The sequence below is a fragment of the Notothenia coriiceps genome, unplaced genomic scaffold (assembly GCF_000735185.1).
Source record: "Notothenia coriiceps isolate Sejong01 unplaced genomic scaffold, NC01 NC01_scaffold00004483, whole genome shotgun sequence".
NCBI classification, from domain to species: Eukaryota; Metazoa; Chordata; class Actinopteri; order Perciformes; family Nototheniidae; genus Notothenia; species Notothenia coriiceps.
The window spans coordinates 345,827-373,525 of NW_011337184.1; the positions used below are offsets into that span (position 1 = coordinate 345,827).

At 39.8% G+C, this 27,699-nt stretch overlaps 1 protein-coding gene across 1 annotated transcript in view; it reads right to left on the reverse strand.

Moving 5' to 3' along the window:
* Positions 1 to 12,294: 12,294 nt before the first annotated feature.
* The window catches only part of LOC104942311 (glutamate receptor ionotropic, kainate 2-like), a 49,352-nt gene continuing 33,947 nt past the window's right edge, over positions 12,295 to 27,699 (reverse strand). The window contains exons 4-5 of the mRNA XM_010767515.1: positions 18,946 to 19,152; positions 12,295 to 12,809 (exon numbers count right to left, since the gene is read on the reverse strand). Of these exons, the coding sequence (XP_010765817.1) occupies positions 12,582 to 12,809; positions 18,946 to 19,152 (435 nt within the window). The 3' untranslated portion in view covers positions 12,295 to 12,581. The remainder of the gene's footprint in view (positions 12,810 to 18,945; positions 19,153 to 27,699) is intronic.

Genomic DNA, 27,699 nt, shown 5'->3' on the forward strand with positions numbered 1-27,699 from the left:
CTGCCCACTTTCTGTGAATGTGAGTGTGTGATCCAGGCAGAGTGCTGCCCCTTCCCCAGCCTGATGCTGTCCCGGGCCTCACCACCCTCCTTTGCTCCTCTCGTTCAGGATCTGAGCTCATGCCCAAAGCCCTCTCCACCAGAATTGTAGGAGGAATCTGGTGGTTTTTCACACTCATCATCATCTCTTCTTACACGGCGAACCTGGCGGCCTTCCTAACCGTGGAGAGGATGGAGTCGCCCATCGATTCTGCTGACGACCTGGCCAAGCAGACAAAGATAGAATACGGGGTGGTGGAGGACGGCTCCACCATGACCTTCTTCAAGGTTAGTTACAACTGGATATCATTCAACTAAATACAGTCTTTTCTTTTTCTACACTGTTGTGTTTCACTGCTCTATCACCCAGAATTGTACAGATAACAACATGGGTATGACAAGGAATATGATCAACTTTGAGCTGTTTGCAGAGGCATGCAACCACAGAATGTATACACGGCATGTTACAACAGTACCTAATATTTGACATAAGATACCAGATAACCAACTCTAAGAGGCTTAACCTTTCTTATGTTTGCTGCGCTATACAATTGATTTAGTATACTTTGATTTTGTTGGGGCATTAGATCCTTAATATACCATATTGCATCTTGGTATTGACTCTCCCTACCTGGTAAAATAGTTTTTCAAACCATAGATGTTTTTTTTATATGTTACCTTTATGGTTAAGACAGGTTAATGCTATTTTCACTTTTTTTTCTGACAGATATCAATGCATTTCATCAATAAGCATCTCTTTCTAAAATAACTAGGCTATCATAGTTTGTGGTAACTCCGGTGCCACATGCAGTTAAGAAACATCTCCTTTTTTGCAAAAGCATTGTGGCTCAATGGCTCAAAGTCAGTTGGTAGACAACTTTCTTCCACAGTAAAATTTCCCCCAGCCATTTTGTTGTTTGAGCCACTGATCCCAATTTGGGATTTGTTTTCGTCACAGCAGCATGCAAAGAAGGCATTGTACATGAAATAACAGTGAAATAAAAAATAATAAACATAAACATTTAAATATTCATATTAACAGTAGAAGACAAACAAAACAGTAAAATATGTACATATTGATGGTAAAACATTTATATACCTCATGCATGCAAATTAGTCACTTTTCAGCGCCTCCCACTTTTTTAACACTGATTTGGGTGACTTGTGTAATTCGTGGAGAACCAACGAGTTTTCGTTTTGGGGGGGGGGTCCGACTCACGGGGCTGACGGACAAGACCATTTGCGAAGACGTCATACCATAACCAGGGTTTCCCACACATAAGAGGTTTCTCAATACTCAAATTTCCCCTCCTCGACTCCTTACCTCGACTCCTATCCTCGATACTTAGTCCCGCCCACAGGAGATGCAAGCGGAGGACTGAGGAGGGGAACCAAGGAGAGAGGAGGGGAAGCAGCAGGCGGTTAGAGAAATGAGAACTCCTCTCCTCTGAGCGGTCATTTTAAAGAGACGTCCATTAATGATGACAGGAGGCACAGCAGCCCTCTGTCTGATGGACAGATGTGTTCATGACGACTTATATATTTACTTTTAATTAATTCACAGTGCGGTATAATGAGACAATAACAGGCTACAGATGCAGACATATACAGTACACACACACATACATTTATATAAATATATACAATTTCAGAATCAAACAAGTATGAGAGCACTCTCATAATAACGTAACACAATCAGAGACTCTCTGGTCGTTGAAATGGGGAATTGAAATTACGGGCCAAAAGTTGTATTTACAAGTATTAAAAGTAAGCATAGGACACCAAACCAACTGAAACCCGTCTGTACAACACACGCACCTACACACTGTACCACACACACACCTACAGCTCCTAAAGCATAATCAGGCTACAGCCGTTGTGTATTTTATTATATGAAGCACTAAATGGTCTTAAAAAAATATTGACTCTTTGTTTGTAGATATCTACTAAACTAAAGCAAATAAAGAGAGTAGGCCTGTTATACTGAGTGATATATATTATACACACTGCTCTGCTTTCTGCACGGACCTCACAGCTTTTCTCACTGGAAACATTGCGTCGCAATGAAAGCAGTATCTAAAATAATATCCAGGGGATGCATGCAGAGCTGTCATTGGCTGAGATAAGTCCGGCCGTGCGTCAAGCCTCCACCGTTCCCGGAAATGCGGCCGTGGAGGAACCAACAGTGTCTCCTCGGTTAGAGCTTCTCCAGAGAGCCTCCAGAGAGCCTCCTCGATCCTCGGTCCTCGACGTGCATTTAGAGGAATGAGATGTCCTTCAACATGGAGCGCTGAAATCCATTTCCGGGTCACTACCGGAGGACCGAGGAGTCGAGGAGGGGAAATTAGAGTATTGAGAAACCTCTATAAACTTCGCCCCGTCTTTTACGCGCGGGCGTCTAAACGCGGTACTGACTACACGGGCCAAGATGCCCCCACGTATTCCGCACGTAACGTGTGAGTCGAAACTCAGCATACGTGGGAGTAAAACTTTTTAACTTTTCATTTTTTTTTCTTTACATTTCACCTTTTCTAATATAATAATCATATATATATATATTAATCATATATATATATATAATTTTGACCTTTTTACACTAATGTAATATATTTATTTGTTATTATTATTATCATCATTATTCCTTCTCCCTTCTTCTTCTTCTTCTTCTTCTTTTTCTTTCCTTCTTCGGTCTTCTTCTTCGTTCTTCTTCTTCTTCTTCCCTCTTATTATATCAAACTTAATTCTAATTAACGTTAACACCAATTATTAATAAAAGACCCGTGAAATAAACCCAGTTAAATTTGCCGTCGGGATTCATTGCACATAATACAGTTCCCACACGCACTGGACGACGGCGGTGCAACACAGAGACGTTCCACGAATCGTGTCCGTTTTTTTTTTTTTTTTTTTTTTTTTTTTTTTTGTTTTTTGAGGTTACTACCTGTAGTCTGTTGTTGGTCCGGCGGGAAATAGCGGTCGCTCATGATGTTAGATGACGTCCCATTATTGTCAAGACTAGTACGCCTGTAATGCAATGGTGACAGACACCCTTGTAGATTGCAGAGGGCGGGCTGAACGGCGCGTAACGGGCCGGAGCGGGTGCCTCCGCCCTCGTCGACGTCGGGCCAAGAAGCCAACCGGGGTTTGTGGCGGTGGGGAGCCACGCGGGACGTTATATTTTCACGGTTCCTGGAGCCGTTTTGTCTCCGTGAACGGGTGTCAATATAAAATTTTTTCGATGGGTTGAGCGGACAATGTCGCCACCCATTCCACCGAGTAAAACGTCCGAGTACGCAAAAGTGGGGGATTTGTCCCTCTAAACCGACCTTCATTAAGGCGACGATTTTTACTACGGTAGAAGACCGACGATACGTACATCCTGTAAAGCGCAGATTTCCCCTGCACTAAAAAAATTTTTATAGTTATTTCTTGTTTCATTTGACCAAATGTCAAGACAATACGTATACCAGCAACTTCCACAATAGGTATCTAGAGAGTAAAAAATAGATTTTTCACGGGTGGTCTAAAAACTACGAAACATTGTAAATTAATAAAGTTTTTTTTTAGAAGGGCCCCCACGTACCGGGGGCCTGGGCGGGATCTCGCTCACTCCTGGGGGGAATCGTCCACAATCCAGGTGAGGGGTGACAATAATTTTTTATCGTGAAATGTGACGGTGGAAGATATTAGAAGTCTACGTGGGACTCAGTAAAACAAGACCTTGACCAGGAACGATACACGGTTTTTGTTTGTAACACCAGGAGACAAAGAACATCAGAGGAAAGACAACACCCAGCGAACAATCGTCTGGGAAGAATGCTATCGTCCGCCTTGTCATGTCTACATTCGCTACTAGTAACAGGTGCATCGATTAGCTAGCATCTACGCATCCACGAGCGGTCTGCACCTATGTTTTTATATGAAACGCGGCAATTATATGGACGCCGGGNCGTGTCTTAGTCCCGCCCACAGGAGATGCGAGCGGAAGAGTCGAGGAGGGGAACCGAGGAGAGAGGAGGGGAAGCAGCAGGCGGTTAGAGAAATGAGAAATCCTCTCCTCTGAGCGGTCATTTTAAAGAGACGTCCATTAATGATGACAGGAGGCACAGCAGCACTCTGATGGACAGATGTGTTCATGACCACTTATATATGTACTTTTAATTAATTGACAGTGCAGTATAATGAGACAATAACAGGCTGCAGATGCGGACATATATACACACACATATATATTTATATACATATTTATATATATATATATATATGCAATTTCAGATTCAAACAAGACCCTCTCTGGTCGCTACAATGAGGAAAATAAATTACGGCCCAAAAGTTTTATTTACAAGTATTAAAAGTAAGCATAGGACACCAAACCAACTGAGACCTGCTTGTCCGCCGCATCTACGCACACACATACACACACACTGTACCACACGCACCTACGCACTGTACAACACGCACCTACACACTGTACAACACGCACCTAGACACTGTACAACACACACCTACACACTGTACCACACTCCTAAAGCATATAATATATCAGGATACAGCCATTGTGTATTTTATTATGTGAAGCACTAAATGGTTTTAGAAAAAATATTGACTCTTTGTTTGTAGATATCTACTAAACTAAAGCAAATAAAGAGAGTAATGTAGGCCTGTTATACTGAGTGATATATATTATACACACTGCTCTGCTTTCTGCCCTGCTTTCTGCTTTCTGCACAGCTGTTCTTACTGTAAACATCGCAAGTTAATAAAATAATATCTAGGGGATGCATGCAGAGCTGTCATTGGCTGAGGTAAGTCCGGCCTTGCTTCACGACTCTTTTAAACATCTCCCCGGAAATACATCTGTGGAGCATCCGCGGACTGGCGCGGAGGACCCATCAGTGTATCCTCGATTATAGCTCCTCCAGAGAGCCTCCTCGATGCTCGATCCTCAGTCCTCTAAGTGCATTTAGAGAAATGAGATGTCCTTCAACATGGCGCGCTGAAATCCATTTCCGGGTCACTACCGGAGGACCGAGGAGTCGAGGAGTCGAGGAGGGGTAATTAGTGAAATGAGAAAGATCCCGAGAGTATGGAACATGTACATATTAAAACCGACAGACATGTGGGGGTGTGTACACAGGCATTAGCTGCATGCATAATGCTTCAGCTTGAAATTAATGTCGCTGTGAATCCAAATAAGAACAAACAAGAATGTCAGGAATCTGAGGTGGTGTACTGCAGCCTTTTTAGAGGCACATGGTGACATAACGAGTAAATTATTGATAGATTGGTGGACTTCAGTAGTATATACATACAGAGTGGTGCAGTTAGGACGTAGTTTTGTAGACGAACCTGGAAGTTAGTATCGTAAGGGCTGTTTCGACTAAAAGCAATAGGGTTTTTCTATTGAATTTGGGACTATTGTACGAAATAAAAAGTAAACAGCTAACGTTATAAATGGCTATAAATGAACTACGTCGTCGACAATTTGTTGAGCATCACAACAGCTAAGCTAAAGGCAGACTTGTGTTTGACAGATGACGATTGGGTGTTTACTGAAATTGTTTATATTGTAGAACAAAACTTGAAAATCTCTAAAACATGTGTTAACCACTGACCTTATTTCAGGTATCAAACCCAAAACACGTTTAAAAAATCATTGACAATGAAACAGGGACGGAATTGGTAAAAACTCCAATTCGTTGTCGTTTTTAGGACTCATTCCTGCACCACTCTACATACAGGGTTTGCTTTAAGTAATATATGTGAATTTACAGCAATGATATAATACTAGTATCTCCATGTTTAATGCTTATGTGTATCCAGAGGCAACAGCTCCATGAAAATGGTTCTGAGGCCACTCAACTCATTTTCTTTTTCCCTTGCTTCGACCCTTGACCTTTGACCTTCAAGGTCAATGCCCCCCACCCCCNAGTGAATACAGTATATTCATATGTGTCAGTGATTTCATGTCAATTCGGCGAACATAAACATAAATGATCGTGGTGAAGATGATGATTAAATTAGGATTAAAAATCGAGAGCCGGGCTGCATTTCCTCCTGTTCGTTTTTTTCGACTAAACAACATTATTTTGTTAAATAACAACATGGTGATGTTTTGTAAATGATTACATGTCTCTTATTTAGCAAGAGTATGATATCCGTGACATATGGATCTTAACAAAGTTCCGCTGTACATCCAGCGTACTGTATCTGACTTTATTTCACATGAGCTCCAGTGTGGAACCCCACTGCACCCCCTGGTGGATCAATGATCCATTGCAGCTGGCTTCATTATAATTACATTTATCTATCACAGGGGCAGTCTCAAGTCAAGCTGGAGGTTTTCCCTTGAGCGAGGGCAGATCACGTACCAATAACGGCCCTCGCGTTTCAAACTGTCTGAAATGAATCGCTACATCTGTATGCGGGCTTTTAAAAATCTGCGCCATTTTGCTGATTATGCGGTAAATTCTGCGATCGCAGAATCACGTTTTTCTGGAGGGTCTAATAAGTGAGATTAACTAATGAGTAAATGTTAAAACATATTATTTTAAAGTATATGTCTTTGCTATTATGCATCTGTGTTTTATGTGTGTTCATTATTGTGCTTTTGACAAAAGATGAACCAAACATTGATGAGAGATGATTTTCTATTGTGATTGTCTGTATCAATCATTGTGGTTGAATGTTTCAATCTTATTCTACTCTGTGATGTAATTGATGTACGGTGACACCACACTCAAATCTGAAGACGCCTATTGATTTAAGTATTGACCAAATTATTATTAGACTAATGTTTTCAGGTTATCAAAGATGATAAAAAGAGAGGAACTGTGAGGGAATAATTTTGTCTTTACTCCTAAATATTTAACCTTTCTGTGTGTTGACATTTACGACCAACCCTAAGTCTGTTATCTGTCTTAAGGAATGGGAAGTCTCAGCTATTGTTGACATTACCAGTTTTATGACCGGTCAACTCTCGTTCACAGAGCCTAAGAGTCAGATAAGTGATGCAGTGTCTCCAGGTGTTAACGCCGCAATATGTTGTTTACTCTCTCTCGATAGACCTTTTAACTAGTTTACAGAGAGGCTGATCAGAATTGACATGACAACCCACCCGTTCAGTCAGAACCTTTTGCTGCTGTGACTTGTAATATGAATTCTCCGGCCGCTTGACTTGTAATAAACATCATTGTTTGACATCAAAGCTCCAACTCTCCTCGTGTCTCTCTGAGTCCTGACTCTCCATTGCTGCAGAAGTTTCCCTTACACAGGCGAGTTGGGTACTTTTTTAAATATACCTGGGCAGGCTCTGTTTTGCCGAAGTCCTCTGGCACTTGCGGGCCGCCGAGGGGTGGCGGTGTTTGGGGCAACGAAGACGGCTGCGGCTGCTCCGCCTCCGTGGGCGAGGCGAGCAAAGCCGTCGAGTCGGGCGTTAGTCCACGACAGTGGCCGCGGGTAACGTAATTTCCCCATGATCTGAACTGTTATTACCTGCAGTAGATGCAGTGTTACTGCTGGCGATAAGGGCTGGTTGTTTTAACCATTTTCTGATGTTCATCATTGACTGCTGTGTAAGCACCTTGCAGATGATGAACGCGCAGCGGCACAGGTCACGCACACCTGATATAATAACGTTACTTACCGTTTAAATTTGCCAAATAAATGCAGCAGACAAAGTTATTTAACCACAATTATAATTGATTTTATTTCAACTATATTCTTCTTGTTCTGATTATTATTATTACTACTATTATTATTATTATTGTTATTATATATGTAATATCTTTGACTTTTCATTTACTTTAATTTTTTTACTTTTCATTTTTCAACTGAGGGTGCAATGCACCCTTATGAAACCCCCTGATTGGTAACGATATATATTTGATCTAAGACTCAGTGGAGTGGTGCAGATACGTTTCCTGAAACCGGGAAATGAATTAGCATTTTACCACTTCTGATTCATTCCATTTGAAGCCAATGGTTTTTGAACGTGTTTGTAGTAAGAAGCCTCCAAGAAGATCTTTGTTTTTTAAAAGTCTAATAGAATTACACGTTTCCCTTTTAGAAAATAAAAAATGTAATTAAACAGTGGCTAAATGAACTAATAAACGTCATCACGACGAACATTAGTAATCTTTAGCTTAGCGGTACTGATGCGCAGCCACAAGGTTAGCTTTTTTACTTATGGCGATTGCATTTACGCGCAAAGGTGCTGACAGACTTGACAAAGACTGGATTTGTGGACTTGCTCAAAAACGTAGACGTGCTGTATCTCTCTGATGCACTGTACAATCTCTTGTAGATTTCTTGCCAATATATATATGTATCATAAGCTTTTTTTGTACATCAAACAAAATCTAATCACATAGATTTTTGATGAGGGACCCCTATGTGATGCTAACTCCTTGGTCAGCCTACACAAATACATCATCACTGCACCACTTTATACCTCAGTTGTGTTTTTGCCTCAAGATTCTGAAAAAAATATTGGTGCATGGGATTCAGAGGAGCATTCAAACCAAACGATGTACTGTACCTTTAATATGAGCACTCATTAACTAAATGTTTAATATTCAAAAGACAAAATACACTTTGATTTAAGGAAAGAGAGAACTTCATATCAGTATTATGAGTAATATTCATATAGAAAAATTATAATTCTGGATGACATTTCTGATTGACTACTGTCACTTAGCTAAACCTCTGCTTTTTGCAAATAAAATCCCTTCATGTGTATGATGTAGGGAATTCCCCAAAGTGTAACAAGGTGTTGATGCACAGGCTTTAGCAGAGGTGTGGTGTGCTATAAAGGTTTTTTTGTTTCATCACCTGCGCCAGAAGCAGCAGCAGTGCGACTGATGTCATTAGAAGGAACATAAAATAAGCGATAACCGGTGACATTAACATCATTAACTGGAGATATCAGGGCAGTTGGCAACACAATAGAAGGATTATGTGGTTTTAGCAGTGCACCCGTGTGGAATAGGCCTATCGGTGGCGAGGAGAAGCTGCTCTAACTGTGTGTACGTCAGTCCCAGTGTTCTGTCTCTCACTCATACCAACAGTCAGTCACACAGCGCAGCACGAACACAAGCATACATAGATAAAATGTGTTATGTGTACACACACAGAAACAGTATATTAATGCACAGTGGAACTCCTTGTAAATTGTATGTGCTTCACTATACTAGATGGTTTAGTCTCACAAAGTTTCATGAAATTAGTTTGACTTTTAAACATACAAATGATGAATGTGAACAGAAGTTGGAGAAATACATTTCCTCACCATTAAAGGATCAAATGGAGGGCATGCTGTCAATACACCTTTTTATTAGTGTAACTAAGCAGATTGTTCAAAGAAATATCACTGCACCTGTGTTATGTAAATGCCTGATGTATGTTTACAGTTTAGTGGGTAATAACACCTTGAGATGGATTACTTTTTCTGCATAGAACAAAAGCAAAAACAGTGAGACATTGTTCAGGGACAGAAAGCTTGGTAGGGTTAAGGTGCGGTGGAAGGGGGGTTAAAAAAAAAAAAAACCTGAACTATAATCGTCCCCTATGCTCAACCAGCTAGGTTATCCTCACATCATCCCTTTGACCAAACTTTTACCAAATCGTTGGTTAAAGGCAGTTTTCTTTCCATAGGGCATCAGACTCATATTAGTGTTCTCCAGAACACCAATATGAGTTGCAATGATATTGATCAGTATAGACATCATACAGACAGTATAGACCTAAAACCTATAACTGTATTCACTGGTTTCAGTCACTGGTCCTAAACAATTTAGTATATTTTAGTATTTTATTGTATACACTTTTGAGTGTCTTTTTTTTTTACTGATCGAATTCTGAACCATGAATAACAAACCAGTTTTCCTTCTTGGTCAACCATGATAAAACCATATGCTAGCATATTGTATTTTTAGATTTGGTTCACTTTCTTATCCCTTGTTGAGTCTATCGATGTAGATAGTGGTGTTTTAAACAGGCATTTCTTCTGTATAATGTAGCTTCAGTGACAGCTGTTGACTAGAACAGCAGGGAAACTCTTTCCAATAAGATTTGGGCCTTTTGAATCCCTATGGTGAGCAGTATAAACTAAATTCCAGTCATCTCCATTTTATTCAACCAAGGCACCAAAACTATTTGCACGGGGGAGGAAGATATTTGACGTGTACACTACCAGGGTAGTTCAACCACAGAGGCTCTTATCACCTGACAAGACATGTTAAAATGCTCTTGTCACATATATAGTGGTAGAGGAATGTAATCTCTTCACATTACATAATCTGCCTTTCACATTTCATGAAATTCAGTGAGAGTGCTTATGCTACACTCTACTACATCAACCACATGCAGCTGTAGCCCAGCATGCATTGTGTGTACAGGAAAAAAGAAGGAATAAAGTGAAGGGGGGAATTCATACACTTACCCAAACACTCACTTATAAAGATATTATATACAGATAGGTGCATATTCTGAGCCAACTTAGATGACAGTTGCCGCTTTTTATTTTTGTGTGTGATCATATTGCCAGTAACATCAGAAAATACATGTGCGTTAACGGTAAAACTGTCAGGTCACGGCTGCAAGACAGCCGATGTCTCCTGAAAGTTTTAGAGTTAACATGAACTTATTTTCCTCTTTTTTTCTTTACCATGCTTCAAATGGCAGCCACAAGCAAGAACCACGAGATCACGAGTCAACCGTCAAAGTCATTGGTCTAGGTTTAATCTGAAAGGGTTGTCAAAGCAGAGACACTAAGAGAAAAGACAACTTGTGCAAATCCTATTTTAGATGGTTTCATCAGCCACAGGATTCTTAAAGTTACATAATTAAACTGTTGAGTGGATAAACACAGAAGCAAATACTGCACTAAGGAGCTGCTTGTGTTGATAGATATAACACCTACTAATCCAATGTATTCAAGGTTTTTTGGTCAGTCAGTCAACCATAACCCTAGAAAACATCTCTGATTGTTTATAGATGTTTATGTTTTAATCTAAAGCTCGGTTTTATATCATGCATTTTATTCTTTTACCAGGCTTTTGACTATGAATCAGATAAATAAAAGACCAAATGAACAGAGTTCTTTGCCTTCAATTACCAAGACCACAAATCCAATTACAAATAAGTTCTAGCACTTATTAGCGAATGTTCTTTACAAACAAACTTTGCAGCACTTGGGTTTATTGTCTTTAAACACTTGCAATGCCATTTGAATAGCAAACGATTAACTGCAGAGAGAGACCTACAATTGTAAAACATAGCTCCAATTTGAAGGAAAAAAAGTTAGGTGCAGAAGTGACAAAGTGAGTCATTTACAGAAAAAAACCCAAATGTCTGATTTGGTGGGGTAAAACAAAACACAACGCCTTTAAAAGCCTGCATAGGAAAGTCATCTGTAAACATATATTTAGATAAGGATTGTCAGTGGCTATGAACACCTTGGAAGCTTTACAATTAATGGGTTGAGGTGACAGCCACAAACTCCTTTAAACCAGATAATTGTTGTTCTGTTGTTGTTTTGTTCTGTTTGTTTTCCAGTTGTCGTGCATGAAGCAAGGTGAAGGAAAAAGAAGAGACGGCATGAACTCTGAGACACTGGAGATAGTGAGGGAAAGGTGGGAGAAGGGCAGCAGTGTTCACACCGAGCTTGACAAATCCCACACACACTTACGCCAACACATATCCATATGAGAGCACAAGCATTCTGCCACTCTCTCTGACATGTACACACAACCCTCGAACGGCTGATAGGCCTACAACTTCTCTATCTAAGGTCTGGTGGTTTAATTGTGTGTGTATGAATTTCCTGTGGTTTCATTACTGATACCAAAAATATGCCAGGAGCAGAGGTTGCGCTGCCCATCATTTTGACAGACAGGATCATAACATTTCCGTCAAAATCCAATATTACCAGACGGCCTTTACACAACTCTGACGAGGGGGGGGGTTGCGAGAGAGCATGCTTGTGAACTGTCAACGGGGGGAGGCGTGAACTGTTAGCGCCGTGTAGCCCACTGCGCCTTGCTGGAGCGCGCACAGCGTAAAGCAAAGACATTTAAATGATTTGTACGGCAAAGTTAGGTATGGAAACGGTATCATTTCCTTTTTGGCGGGCATGCATAACACCCGAGCCTCGCTACGGGAAACTTTTGGCGCTGTTCCGAGTCAAAAATCTAATCTGTCAAAATGACGGAAAATATTCTGTTAACGCGACCTCTGGCCAGGAGCTAAGCACCAACTGAATTGGAAACTTGAAAAAGGCAAATATTCATGTGATCCTTAACGGTTAAACTGCATTTAGCATTTTACACAGCAATGGTGTTAGGGCTGACATTTGATACATGACTGTTGATTAGTGTCAGCACTGTCACTGAGTGGAAGGCTTTTACTGTGTGAGAGTGCTCAGGATGCAGATCCTGTGATTACTGAGATGGGCCTGCTGTTAGTCCGAGGGGCGGGGCTAAGCAATGGAAGCTAAGCATGTTTCTGTCTGTGTGTGAGGCTGTGATCACTGGAAGTGACATGTTACCTGGCTATGACAAACAGCACACAACTGACACCCAAGTAAGCCAGCAGAATATACATCCAGATATCGGGCGACAGGGGGTTGAGGAAGGAGAAGACCCCAGGGTTGGTCCCGTTTGGCTTGCGGTACAGTATACTTATACCCAGCGTCATGAAGGGTTTGGAGAAGTCGATAACCTTCTCTCGCACGTATGTGATGGCGAGGGGAGCCACTGCAAGATCAGCTCTCTGTCAACAGGAAACATAAAAACAGAAGAGAAATAGGCTATAAGTCACAGGCACAGGAAGGATTTAGAGGCAATCAAATTAAGAAAACAGGGTCTTTACACACTACAGAGTCTGTCCCAAGGCACTTAGCAAGACATTTAAAGCCCTCTTTCTCTTTGCACACATCGAGTATACTCTCGCTAGTAAACTCAACCTTTTCCCCCTGGAGCCTAAATCAAAGTATTCATTTATTTGCTATAACTACTTTCTGCTTTTGTTGGGATAGGTGCAATCTGTAGACTACCATAGCTCTATACTTTATACGATGCTTTGGGATATGGGGAGACATATAGAAGAGGTCCCCATTGCTTTTAGAGGACAAACAAAACTAGAGCAAAGACTTTGGAATCATTTTGATGCGGTTGTTGGACTGTAGGGAACTTTTGGTTTTTTGTTTTTTTTCCTAAGGTCTTGTTAACAGGATAAACCTCATGTAACAAAACTCTAGACTATAAATCCAGTCTGCTCCACGATATTCTTGTACAACAGCAACGTACTTTGACTTAAAAAGGCAAAACAGGATGCGTTGTATATGACTATTGAGAACATTTTAGCATAACTTTATTGGACCCTGTCTTAATAATCATGACACCCAGTATAGAATGGAGAAGTATTAACTGTTGGAATCTGCTTGTACTCACAATTGTTCAATCCTTCTTAGGCCTTGACACTCAGTAACAACATATTTTGGATTGTTTTAACATTGTTTCCAAAAAACAATGAATGATAGAACAAACCAGTTCTGCTTTCCGGTGTGGCCAACGAGATAAAGAACACATGGACAAAGCACTCTTTACTCAGACTAATCAGACTCTTGCCAAGTGCCTGCACTCAGTGATTCTGCGTCCTTGATACACCACTTTTATAAAAAAAAAAACAGAATTGGTACTAGATTAGCATCGTGCATTGGTAAATTCTGTCTACTTCACCTTGACTTTGTCAGTAAGACATCCAATCATCACCTCAAACACAACACCTCTCAGCAAACCTGTGTGTTTTTCTCTTTACTGCTCAATGATACAATTGTTCAGCAAGCTTTTAGTCATATTCTGACAAATTCACCAAAAATCCTAAATGTTAGAGATATTTTTGGAGAGTACTTATCCACCCAGAGAGAAGAGAATATATGATAAGGATATACTTCTCCTAGCTCATTGTGTAACAGGCAACGGTACTGTATATATTTGAATATCTCTACAACCCATGCCAATTCTGTGGACCTTGAGGTAGCGATGTTTTTTTTCAGTTGGAAGGTTGGGGGTTTTGATCCCGGTCCCTTGCCCAACAGGTTGCATTTTCTTGGGCAAGACACTGAACTCCAATTTTCTCCCATAGGTATAGCCAATGATTTGTGAATAGTAATCTCTCCTGATGAACCCTGAACCTGCCTCTGTATGGGCGAATGGTGAATGTGTTGGAAAAGCTGTTTCACAAAGACTAGAGAAGCCCATACAAAGGCAGTCCATGTACCATGCTACATCTACTCAGTGTTTGAAACATATTCTATGCAATGCACTGCCACAGTTGCAACTCTTATTCCCAAGCAGACTGAAAATAACTAATACATCTGTCACTTGAAATGTTGATAATACTTCTGACATTTACATCGTGGGTAGTTATTGAGGGTGGATCATTTAAGGAAGCAATTAACTTGAGACCTATTCTCACATTCTTTTTTTAGTTTGTCTTTGGCTGTGTGTGTGCGGAGGGCTATAATACTTTTCCACTGCAAGAACTTAGCCCATTCCCCAGGTTTAAAATGACATGCACTTTTAATAACCTTGTGTGGCTTTGGTAGTAAGTTATTCCTACATCAATTACTGCAATGTTGAATATATTTGTCTTTGATTTTCATTATAATGTACATACATATGTAAAACACTTGATATGCCATGGCAGGGCATATAAATCAAATCACGTGCCTGGCACCAACTGGAATTATTTCTGCTAAATGTCTTATCTACTGAACCTGCTCCCTCTGAATGGCTTTCCCTCTACAAAAACTAATGACATTGTTTTTTCCAAACTTACATTTTTGGTAATACTTGTTTTGGTTGTGTCTTTCCATAAATGTTCATACAACATAGCTTTTCTTTCCCCAAGTGTTGGTTTTCTGGTAGCTAAAGATGCATTGGTGAAATGCTAGTTACTGTTCTATGTAGTCATTCTTGATTGATGACCCATACCTTCTTTGCAGCACTTAACCCTAATAAACATCAAAAGAACCTGGAACTTATTTCAGGTCACCTTCTAAACAATGCCATCATTTGGTCCAGTTACTCATCAACCAACCAACCAAACACAAGCAAAACAAAAGCAGATCCTTTGACAACTGCTATATCTGAGGTTATCTTTTGGCAAGAGTTGCAGTTAATGGTTTGTTCAAGGGAATACTTTCCACCTTGTATGCAGTCTAGATTAGTCCAATCAGTGTTGATGGTGTAATCAATTGAAGCAATAAAATAGTGTTTGCTATATTGACTAAGAAAGTGAGTTTCTGAAACAGAGGGTCTCTGCTGCTATTTCCTCTTACACGGAAAGCCTCTGTCTTTCTTTGTGTAATTTCCCCGGTTGAACGCTTGAAAAAGTGAAATGAAATGTTCCATTGTAAAATGTATCCCCATCCAGTACATCCATATTTTGGGATGCCATTTTAACTGTTGAAAACGTTTCTCGTTTGCCATACAAAAAATGGTTCTGTTTTTGTTACCCGTATAGACAGACTACAAATCCAGGCTGAAATAGAGTGGTGGAGGAACAAGTCCTAGACTGCAGAAAAAATAAGTTAGCATTTTACAACTTATGGTTTCCTTTCTCAAAGTTAACGGTTTTGGCTTTTCTTTAGACACCTGAAATAAAATCAGTGGTTGACAGAAGTTGAAGATATTTCCTCGTTTTATTCGACTACATAAGATACGTCAGTAAATACCACACTGGTGAATGTCCAAAGCTTCTGTGTCATAAAAATGGTGGTAGCCAACAAGTGACTAAATAAACTAACAAACCTCATCACGCTGACACAAGTCTGCCTTTTTAAAACGTTTAAAGTATCATACATTTGTGTTTGACATTGAGCTTCTTTTCTGTAATATACCATCATCCAATTTGGAAAATCCCATTGCTTTTTGTCGAGGGAGTCCTTGCGACTTCCCGGTTGGCCAACAAAAATATCTTATAGCCATCACTGCACTACTTTAAAGCTTGTACTTCTTTATTTCATCCAAATACGTCCCTGTAACATAAAATGAAAGCTATCAGAGACAGATTTTGTAGCTGCAAGCTTAGCTTTCTTGCGCAATATAGCACTCACTAAGGAATGATTGCTTTAATTAACTGAATTCACATCCAACACTTACATAAACTGTAGGGAATTTTTCTTTTTGATACACTGCAGTGGCAAACAAATCTGAATCTGCTCTATATACACACAACTGTTTCTCCAAACACTGAGCATTAACATGATTTCTCCCGGAGTTATTTATAATACTGAATAATCCCTTCTCTGGCAAGCGCAGAAGTCGTGATTGTATGTGAGACATGTGCGTTAGAGATATAGAGCGGGATGTATAGAGCCTTCCCAGGAAAGTCATGTTACCATATCTGGGGTGAAAACCATGCAGTTCTGTTGACAGTTAATAAATCTCCAGCTGCATTGTGACTATAAATGCTAAACATTTACAGCAAGGTCAAGTGGTTCCTTTCTCAAAGATATATCCTTTTTGTCTTATGAAGGTTGCCATATATCACTCGAAGATGAACGGAGCAAGCTTCCTGCTAGCAGCTGGGATGTAACAAATGCAGAGGTGGGAGAAGTACTCAAATCTTATACCAGTGTAGTGTAGGAATACTCTGTTACAAGTACAAGTCCTGCATTCCAAATGATACTCAAGTAAAAGTACAAAAGTAGAATATACTCATTGTGCAGATTGGTCCGTTTCAGAATAATATATATGATATGTTTTATAATGATTGATCATGAAAGTGTTCTTAAAGCTGGTAAAGGTGCAGCTAGTTTGAATGACTTTGTATACTGCAGGGTAGCTTTTGGATTTACTCCAGGTGGAACTAAAGTCTGATTTAATACTTGATTATATTTCACATCATTCATCCAGATCTGTAAAGTAACTAAAGGTATTAAGTAAATGTAGGGGAGTAAAAGTACATGATTTACCTCTGAACTGTAGTGGGGTAGAAAGCAGCATTACATTGAAATACTCAAGGACTTAAGAACAGTACTTGAGTACTTTGTTACTTCCCACCTCTGAAAAATAGTCTAGGCATCTTTGACACAACCCTCCACAAAGTTATCTCCACTTTGAACATTAGAAAGATCTTTTTGCTAAAGTCCTCTGACAGGGTGTTTCCAACTTGTTCAGCTCTAAATTCAGCATGTCTTCTCCAAACAAACTCCTTCTGATCTGAGGGCCTGTCCGCTGTGATCACCATCTTTCCCTGTCATCCCGCACCCTGTTCAGCCCACACTGAATATCATGTGGCAGGGGATTGGGCCCTTCACCATGAGAGGAGCAGACGGTGTCACAGCGGCCAATGACTCCACTGATCAGGAGCAGAGGCAGTTAGGGGAGACTTGACCCCTCTTGGGTCACATGTTGACCGTTGGCCATGCAGCGGCTGCTATTTTTATGCCCATGCAGTTTGTCCTTTCTGAGACTTTGTCGGTTGTAATGATCTACACTGTCGGCAGATTGTGTGTGTGTGTGTTTGTGTGTGTGTTTTAATAAGCTCTGTAGGGGAAACGCGCGCCGACAGAATATATGCTCTCCTCGCATCACTGTACCCTCAAACAGTGCTGCTTGTTATCTTCAGATTCTTTTTTCTACTTTTCCTCTCAGTGAGTTTCAGTGAAATACCCGTCATTATCCTACATCTTATTTTGGGGTAATTTTCAAGCATTTAGATGGTAATAGATGTTGATATGACAATAAACACTAATGTAAAAGTCATGAAAAAAAACTTGTTCTTGACACAGAACTAGACAACATACTTGAGGTGAATCCAATTAAGAAAGCAGGGTCTTTACACACTACAGAGTCTGTCCCAAGGCACTTAGCGAGACATTTAAAGCCCTCTTTCTCTCTCCACTCATCAAGTATACTCTCGCTACTAAACTGACCATTTTCCCCCTGGAGCCTAAATGAAAGCATTCATTTATTTTCTTTACCTACTTTCTGCTTTTGTTTGGATGGCTGCACTAAACTTTATACGATGTACTGGGAGACATATAGGACAGGTCATCAGAGCTTTAGAGGACAAACACAACCAGACAAAAGAGCTCTTTGTACTAGTTTCACTACTACTGTTTCTGTACTGTATTGGGAAATAAGGACATTTAGTTTGCTTTGTTTGTTGGTTTGCAAGACCTTGCTGATGTTATAAGACTTATAACACTCTCACTGTTAGCACATAGTCTGGGCCCTTTAAGTGCAAAGTCATATGCTTTGCACATGACTTGCAAATCTTCTGCCAATTTATTTATATTTAACATGTCAACATCAACATTTCCTTTTTCTAAAACCTGTTCTTGACAGAGAACACAAGAGCAATCTTAGAGTGAATTCCATTTGAACAAAATGGATCCAAAACACACAATTATTCCTATAATCTGTTAAATATTTGGTAAATGTAAAAAACATAAGAAATAAAAAAAAAAAAAAATAGAATTAATAGAGTATTTTGTGACAGCTGTTATTTTTGCACTTATTTTTGCACTTGGATCAATAATATATTCTACATTTTGATACCTTGTTCTGTTGAATTAAAAGTCCAAAACCCAAAGATATTACCGGTAATTTGCAGGAAATAACAGTCTGAATCCACTTTTAAAGCAATAATTGCTGTAATAGATACCAAACATATAATCTAAACCCAAAAAAGTTTAATTATAACATTTTATTCCCCAAACAAATTGCTGATATCTGAAAATATTAACAAAAACTTTCAGATGTGACAAACTTCTCCACACCTCTTCAATTTACTTGGGATGTAGAATATAATCACACCCACTGGTCTGAACTCAACTTCTGTTTGCTTGGATCATAATCATGCATTGTCTTTAATGAAGATATAAGAGACTCACGTGGTCCATGAGCTCCTTGATCATGCCGTTCCACTGGCCCGTGTTCTCGTCCTGGGCGCCGTACCGCCCGTCCTCCACCAGGCGGACCTCGTACGTGAAGCCCAGGATGCTGGCCAGCTCTCTCAGCAGGTCTATGCAGAATCCCTCGAAGCGGTCATTCCCGTACAACGGCTTGTCAGACTTCTTGAACATCACATATGGCTCTTCCTGTCAAGTGAAAAAGAGGAGGGGGTGAGTCTCCACGTCTCCACGGCACCTTTTACCTTCAGATAAGGCCTATCTGAAGGGTGTCTGATGTGTGAGATAGGCTTTGGAGCTACACGTTGGCTGGAGGAGTAAAGCATGTGTAAAGCTGCTGTGTTTACGTGTGTGTGTGTGTGTGTTTGTGTCAGTGTGTGTGTGTGTGTGTGTGTGTGTGTGTGTGTGTGTGTGTGTGTGTGTGTGTGTGTGTGTGTGTGTGTGTGTGTGTGTGTGTGTGTGTGTGTGTTTGAGAGCCAGCAGGCCCAGTCCTGTGATATGATGTGAGGTAGGCTGGGTACAAAGCGAGGCATGACCGTAATAAAAGATAATCCCCCATATAAATGACTCTGTGCTCCTCTCAGGCTCAGCAGGCTGGCTTTGGGCCCGGCTTTCAGGACACCGCACGCTTTGTCAATAAGATAAGAGATGCTGATAGACGGGCACAAAAAGAGAGCGCCGTCCCCTCTGCTCACACCAACAGCTGGGGAGATTACCCATGTCTTCTTTGATACTGTCCTCCATTGAGAAGATGTTTTGAGCTCCGAACAAACGGGGAGAACCTCTTGATCATGAGCAATAAGAAACTAAATCTGAACTAGCACTATAATGCATACGGGTACAGACTCATTGCAACTTCCCCACAAATTGTCTTAAACACATATTCATTCCTGCTGTTATCTGTTTGATTATTTATTAAGAGATCAACTCTGACATGCAAATTCAAAAGATTTCAAAATCTGCCCTAAACGCAGATTCAACCAAGTGAGGCCCTCTACGTTTGCACAATCTGCTTTCTCTTTACGGACATCAAACATTGGAATATGCTTCCGGCTGTGTTTATAATCTGCTTAGATTTTCAAGCTTTTTCCAATAGTGCAAACATTTTTATTTTGGGCAACCAGTTTTGCCAAAATTGATTTAACTGTAATTTGAGATGTTTGATTAAATTAATTGCGAAATTGTATTTTTATTAACAAATGTACTTGTATTTTGATCCGTTTTAACTGTTTGTGTGATAGGCACTAGGAAATGTTTTAATGTTTGTTGATTGCTATCCACTGAAGAAACTGAAACATTGACTTTAATTAAATGTAATACATCAAACACATTTCACAAAATTGTATTAGGTTAGTTGAAAGCAATAATATTAGGTTGAACCTAAATTAAACTTAATACTATTGCTTTCAACTAACATTATACAATTGTGTGAAATGTGTGGACCTAATACATTTAATCAAAGTCAATATTTCAGTTGTCTCAGTGTGTGTGTTCTAATCTGGCATCTCAATGTATTCCTATGCATGGTCCTAAAGACATATCATAATGCTGTTCTTCTCTGCCTCCTGCCTACTGAGCGTCTCCTCCACGTGTCCTTCTCCCCTATTTCCTCCTCTTCTTCCTCCTCCTCCTCCTGCTCCTCCTCCTCATTCTCCTCATTCTCCTCCTCCTCCTGCTCCTCCTCCTCATTCTCCTCCTCCTCCTCCTCCTCCTCCTCCTCGCTCCTCCTGCTCCTCCTCCTCATCATCCTCCTCTTCCTCCTCCTCCTGCTCCTCCTCCTCCTCCTCCTGCTCCTCCTCCTCATTCTCCTCCTCCTGCTCCTCCTCCTGCTCCTCCTGCTCCTCCTCCTCCTCATCATCCTCCTCTTCCTCCTGCTCCTCCTCCTTCTCCTCCTCCTCCTCCTCATCATCATCCTCCTCCTCCTCCTGCTCCTCCTCCGCACCATCTGTCTCTGTTAGCCTGATGCTCGTCCCTCATTTCTACGACTCCCCTGACTCTCTCAGACAAATAAATCCAGAAATATATCGTCAGACAGGTGTTGTTTATAATATAACTGTTCCATGACTGAAAGAAAAAAACATTAAAGATTTCTAACAGCTTTGAAACATTTCACGAGCTGAGTTTGAACAGTATGCAGGCTTTGAGGTGTTTGCATAAGCAAGAAACAAAGAGAGTGTTCCTTTTCACGAGGAGCAGCAAGAAAAACCAAAAGGCGTTTCTTAACGTGTATCGCACCTTGGCATCGTAGTAGACAGATGTTTAGGATAATGATTTCTCTGCACGGTAATGTGAGGATGGATAGAGTAATGAGCAAAATATTTAGACCTCAGCAACAGCTTTTCTGATACATTATATATTACATACATATGAAGTCATATCATTATGTCACCTTGTGTTGACTTTTTCATTCAATACTTTTGTTGCAATGTATCTACTTCTTTTCGAACACACAACACACCTGAGATCCTGCACAGTATCACATATGTATGGAAGACTTTATAGTTGACATGGTAAGGCTGTTTCCATAGATCATAGTGCATTTAGAAAATGTCTCTCAGAAATGTGTTGCGCTAAATTGATGATTTAAATTAAAACATTAAATAATTGTTTTGTACTGGTAAGTTGTAATTACTGTATAACCCAATACATCTTTAAGTAATCCTCGCAACCCTGTGCATTCAACACAATCAAATACCATGGGTAATTGGTATATATTTATTTCATTGAGCAAACTACAATTATCACTGCAAATCAACATCTCTCTGTGATTGTCTGTCATCTCGAAGATTGTAATTACTTCCCATTGCTGCCATGCACACAAAAATCTAACACAGGGTAGATACTATCGGCTACAGTGTATCCTCCCTTCAAGCAGCCATCAATAATCACTGCTGACACACCCGGTGCACACGCTACAGCTACACCCACTGTGGCTCCTGTCCTGCTTCTTATAGCTCGGAAGCTGCAGGACTGCCATGATACTGATGTAATCTTGATGAAAGTGCAGAAAGCACTTTCCACATACAGATCAATATCAGCGCTGAAATGTCAAGACATACAGTACAAGCCCCCAACACACTGCTGTCTGTTTGTACAGGCCGTCAATGAAGGTGGAGTGCACATATAACCCATACACTGCTCCAAAATACAGGAGACAATTACTACTAAAATATATATAAGAGATGATGGGGGGCTTCTGTTGGCGGGACAGCAGGCGATGTGTATAATGTGTGTGTGTCTCAAATCCAAGGTAGCAGCGGTGTTTTCCTTTCTTCCCATCACCATGGTAACTGCTTCAGTGGTGTTGAGCATGCCAAGGTTTTTTGAATCCGCCCAGGTAGTTTTCTAGGCTCTCTCACTGTGCAGAAGGACAGCACTCTGTCGGAGGGATGCGTTTCCTCTTTTCAAAGCTGTTTTATCCTTTATTTTTCAGCCATGCTAACTTCAGGGTTATGTATCACTCGCTGTTTGTATAGAACTTGAACCCCTTTTGAAAAGAGTTGTTGAAAAGTGAATCCATTATTGTGATACTCTCTGCTGCAGACATTTTTGTTTATTCTTGTTTAGGGTTGACGCACATATTGGTAGATTAGATTCATGATTCTAAATTGTGAAATTGTCTTGTTAATCAATCTGTCTCCATCAATTTGTACCACAGATTAAAAAGCCTTTTATTTTCAGTTTGAAGCTCAAGGCTCAAGGACACACCGTAGACGTTTATATTTATAGTTTGAATCTTTCACATTTTCAAAGCACCAGAGAGCTGTGATTGGTCAGTGTGCGCTCTATATGTTGTCCTTCAATTTCTGATGAGGTAGAGAAAACATCATAAAGCAACTTGAATAATAAAAAAAAACAGAATCGCACATAATAAGTTGATCATTCCAAGATCAATGGGAGGTTTGGGACTCCCGGATGTATTCCAGTATTATCTGTCCTTCAATGCAAAATATCCATTATCGTGGGCGTACAAAAGTGCCTCTCCGGTAGGCAGTTGGCAATGGCTGGAGCAATCCATCATGTCTGTAAACCAAAACATATCTCTGGGATCAATGTGGTACTGCCCAAAACCACCACCCTCAATGGACAATACCATCATCCGCTTACTTACTTACTTGTCATGCTCTATTGTAAAGCAACTGCACAGGAGACTCAACATAGAGGGGCTCTCTTTACCATCTTGCCCCATTTGGATTAACCCCTGTCTTTCTGCAGGAGGAGGCACNTGTATTGTGTATGCAATGTCCTGTGTATGTCACAATCAGCTGTCTTAGGAAGTCATCTTTACACTCCACCCCCCCCCCTCCCCCGTTACGTTTTGTTTAGTTGTTTATGTTTTGAAGTACGGTCTGTTAACTGGAGTAATGTCTGTTTATTTTATAACTGAAAAAAATATATATATTAAAAATAAATAAATAAAGCAACTTGAAGAAAGGAAGAGTAATCTCCTTTTCAGTAACACACGTCCAACAAAGACATCTACACTGCCTCTCCTCGTCGTGACCCTGCTCTCTATCACAGTGAAGAGTGAAAGAACACAGCACGGCAGGAATCTCTGTTCTGTATTACAAAGCTGAATAGAGGGGCCTTTTCTGTGAGTGTAGTCAATCCTCAAACTATAGTATCACAAATTAAACATATGGTTACTGTTGGGAGTAAGCATAAGCAATCACAATTCCGGAAGGAACGTATTCAGTGCTGTCCGTGTTGCCGACCTTTCAACACAGTATGACCAATAATGCTGTCAATAATAGATACCACAATTTACAAATGAAGACTTCAAATGTATGGCCTAAAAATGATTTTTTGTTTTGGTAAGTAAACAAAGCTAATTTTAATTGTGTTGCTTACTACATCAAAGCAGTTCTTTCAATTATCTCTATTAAGTATCTTATGTAAAGTTAGTCTCATCTCATCAATTAAGCTGGCAATAACTTTAAATTACAGGTTTGAGGTTTTGGTCTTGTTTCGCGCAGAGAATGGGGTCTCCAACAGAAATCAGCAGGGATCATCTTCAATCACGATTTCCCATGTGTGCTCATTTTTGCTTATGCCATCTGGACTCCATCTTCTTAAAGGTGAGCACTTTGTTTGAATAATGGATTGAAAATGAAATTAAAGCATTACAGTAGTTGCATCAAACAACGAACCGTAAAGACAGAAAGCATTTCAGAAACTTAGCAGAGGTTTTACTGAAGGGTGCCGTTCAACTTAAATATTTGGAATTAAGTTGAACGTTTTTTTGTGTGAATTATCATGTCTTGGACTTGGACCTCAAATATATGCTAACATAGGGTTAGGGTTGGAAAAATGTAGCCAGCAACATGGTGGGTTGTTAGCTTAGCAAATATTAGATGGTGAATATCATGACCAGGAAGATTGGACCACACTCCATGTTGTGTTCTGGTAAATGGTAAAAGAATGATCATCCACTCAACTTTTTTCCCGTGGATCCAGCGTGTTCCTTTATGAAGTGTGATCATTTGAGTACTATCTTTTTCATATTTTACTCCAACATCCTTAGTTGGGAATATTGGCCTATAACCCAAATCTAGCTCAGATATGAACATGTTTTAAATGGTATTTGCTAGCCACCCCACCAAATGTCCTGATGCTTTCCCACACTGTGCTCTGTTTAACCCTGTCTCCTACACAATATGTTCCAATCAAACTGAACTAAAACTCTCAATGCCTTCCCAGGGAAACATATTTTCTCTTGGCTTACGGTCGAAGTTTTGAAGATGAAGTTGTGCACAAAACAAAAGGGCAGCAGAACTAGTCAAATATCTATATATAAAACACTAGAAACATATGTGTTTGTTTGACCCATCCATGGGGCCAATACATTCAGCCCCTCCATATTATAATTTAATTCCTGTCTTTATAATTTGACTAAGTTCTCCCAGTCTCTTTTTACTGCCATGTTAACTAGTGGAACCTCTGTTTTCCAGCCCATCAGCAGCTTGTGACCTTTCACCCTCTGTCAACTGTGAAAGACTTTAATTATAATAAAGAATCGCTGAGCAAATTACCCATAAAGCAGCTGGAACTGTCAGCCGTACCTGTGGTTATTTCTGGACATTATAAAAGCTCTCATCATCCATCTGTGGAACCGGAAAGGATGGAGGGGCTTTAATCATTTCTTCTTTTTTGTTGGATAAGTAGCCAGAGTATAAAATAACTTACCTTTTACTTTTACAAAATACTCAAGAAATTAGCCCACGACTTTCACTTAGCTGTTCAAAATCTGTGGTCCAATTAAAAATGAAATGGCAGAAGAGGAGATAACAAATCATTTGGTTTATGCAGCACTGGCACAAATCTGATTATGAGTCAGCAAAGCATCTTCTGATCAAATCATATGCAAGCATTCATGCAATTTCTTTTAATCTGGTTTGATTCAGGCCAACACTGACCAAACAAGATTTAGCCATGTCTGTCACGTATGAATCACAGCTTCAAAATATGTTTTAATGGAATGGTTCTCCAGCTGCTTTAAAGCCCAATGTATCGTATAAACTCAGGCCAAGTGCATAATCTGACACATGAGCATGTTTTACAATATGATTTCATTCACGTGTTGCCGCTGCACTGCATGTGGAATCTGTACCATGGTTTCTCAGAGGCAACCGAGTTTATTACAGTGTATAATAAAGTTAGCTTAAGAATCTAAATTGATTTATGAAAATGTTTACAGTGCTGTCTGTAACAGTGCCACTTCCCCTGAACGTTTTCTGCACTTGTCCCTGCAATTTTCATTTGCATTATTATGGGTCATGGCTAAGGTTTTAAGCAAAAGAAGAATACGACAAAAAATACTAATTACAATTATCAACATTCTTTTGTAAAAGAGTATATATTAAATAAAATATGTTAAAGCCTAGCAGTGGACCATGACAAGACATTTTCTTTTTTTAATGGATAGGACATAAAACACCATTATGTTCTGATGTTTCAGATAATATAATTGTATATAATCAGGTTTAGGATTGTTACTTTAAAAATGCATTCCGTTGCAAATACTAGTTATCGGTAGAAACATTTTTACCTAAAGAAATATATAAAAGTAACGTAACCTGATATAAGTTTTAGTTTAATACACACAGTTAAGCTCACACACACTATTTTATGAACATATAGGTTCACCTGCTGAATTAAAAAAGAAACATTCAGAAACAAAGCTTTAGTAGATGATCATATCCACACACACACCTGTTATGACTGTCAACAGTGTTGTCTGAAGCCGTACTACATTTGTGTTGTATTGCTGCAAATACCAAGGTCACAAAAAACTAAAGTTAAGTCAGAACATTTCTCCAGCTTGTAAGGAGCCTTTAGTTAATTTTCCTTGACAGCTTGTGCTTGATTTTTAGCATCATGATCAAGGACTTGGCTAGATGGTAACCCTCAAAGTGCGAAACTTAATTTAACCCTAACCCTAAATCGTTGTTTTGACAATCTATGCTAACATATGCTGCCTTTCCCCTAATTATCTCATGAACATTTTCAAATCAAGGGTTACCATCTAGCCGACGACCTCCTGTATTCTAACCTTTAATATTTGAGGTCAATGCCTAACCCTATAATCCAACCCACTCTCTTCAGTCTGCGTACAAATGACACGACTTTACACATTGGAAATGCGAGCAATAGATACGCAGAAGTCCTATTTTGCGTGCATATGATACGCTAACCGTTCCCATTGAGATCTGAGGCCGAGTTTTGCGTGCATATGATACGCCACGTTTTGTCCGTCGGGTCTTGGTAGACCGGAAGCTGTGTGGTTCATAAAAACATGTTCTTACTCAATACCAAGCCACGATTATTTGTTTTTATTTTAAATCGTATAATGTCGGACTTTTTTTGCCGTCAGTGAGGAAAATAAATAATAATCGTAATCAGAATAATGAAATCTGTATTTTTTTTAATCTGTTTTTTCCTTTAATTTTTTATTTTTTTTAAATAACACACTGTTATTTACTCAACAATAACACACAATTATCCTTGTTTTTATTGATTCGTTTAATTCTATGATCTTGGGCTTTTTAGCATGCTTTTTAGCCGTAAATAAAGTCACAGGAAACAGACGTAGACGGTAAACTGATTACCCAAGATCCTCAGCTTGAAGCTCGGGACAGTTTTTTCATATTCTGCTACCGGATGTTACCTAAGAGCGCAGATGAGGACAGTCAATCCGTGTATCTACGGTCCATTGACGAAAACAGCCAAGACACACATTGAGCCCAGAAAATGAATGTTATTAAGGGCTGTAAATATAATAAGCCTGTGTCTAAAATGGACACCTTAATAACATTCATTTTCTGGGCTCAATGTGTGTCTTGGCTGTTTTCGTCAATGGACCGTAGNTGGACATTGACAGAGGAGTACTGGAAAAGTACACAGTAAGTACTTCATAGTTTCACTACTAGCCTACTGAGTCCAACAGGATCAATCTCACGAAGAACTGGCAGAAAAAATAATAAGAAACTGGAGAGACGGCTGAGCTGACCGCAGTGCAGAATCGCTGTATAGTTGAAATCTCCTAACAATGTTGTCCATTTTAGACACAGGTCTATTATATTTACAGCCCTTAATAACATTCATTTTCAGTTTTTGTTGTGAAAACAAATGGACCGTAGATACACGGATTGACCATCCTCATCTGCGCTCTTAGGTAACATCCGGTAGCAGAATATGAAAAAACTGTCCCGAGCTTCAAGCTGAGGATCTTGGGTA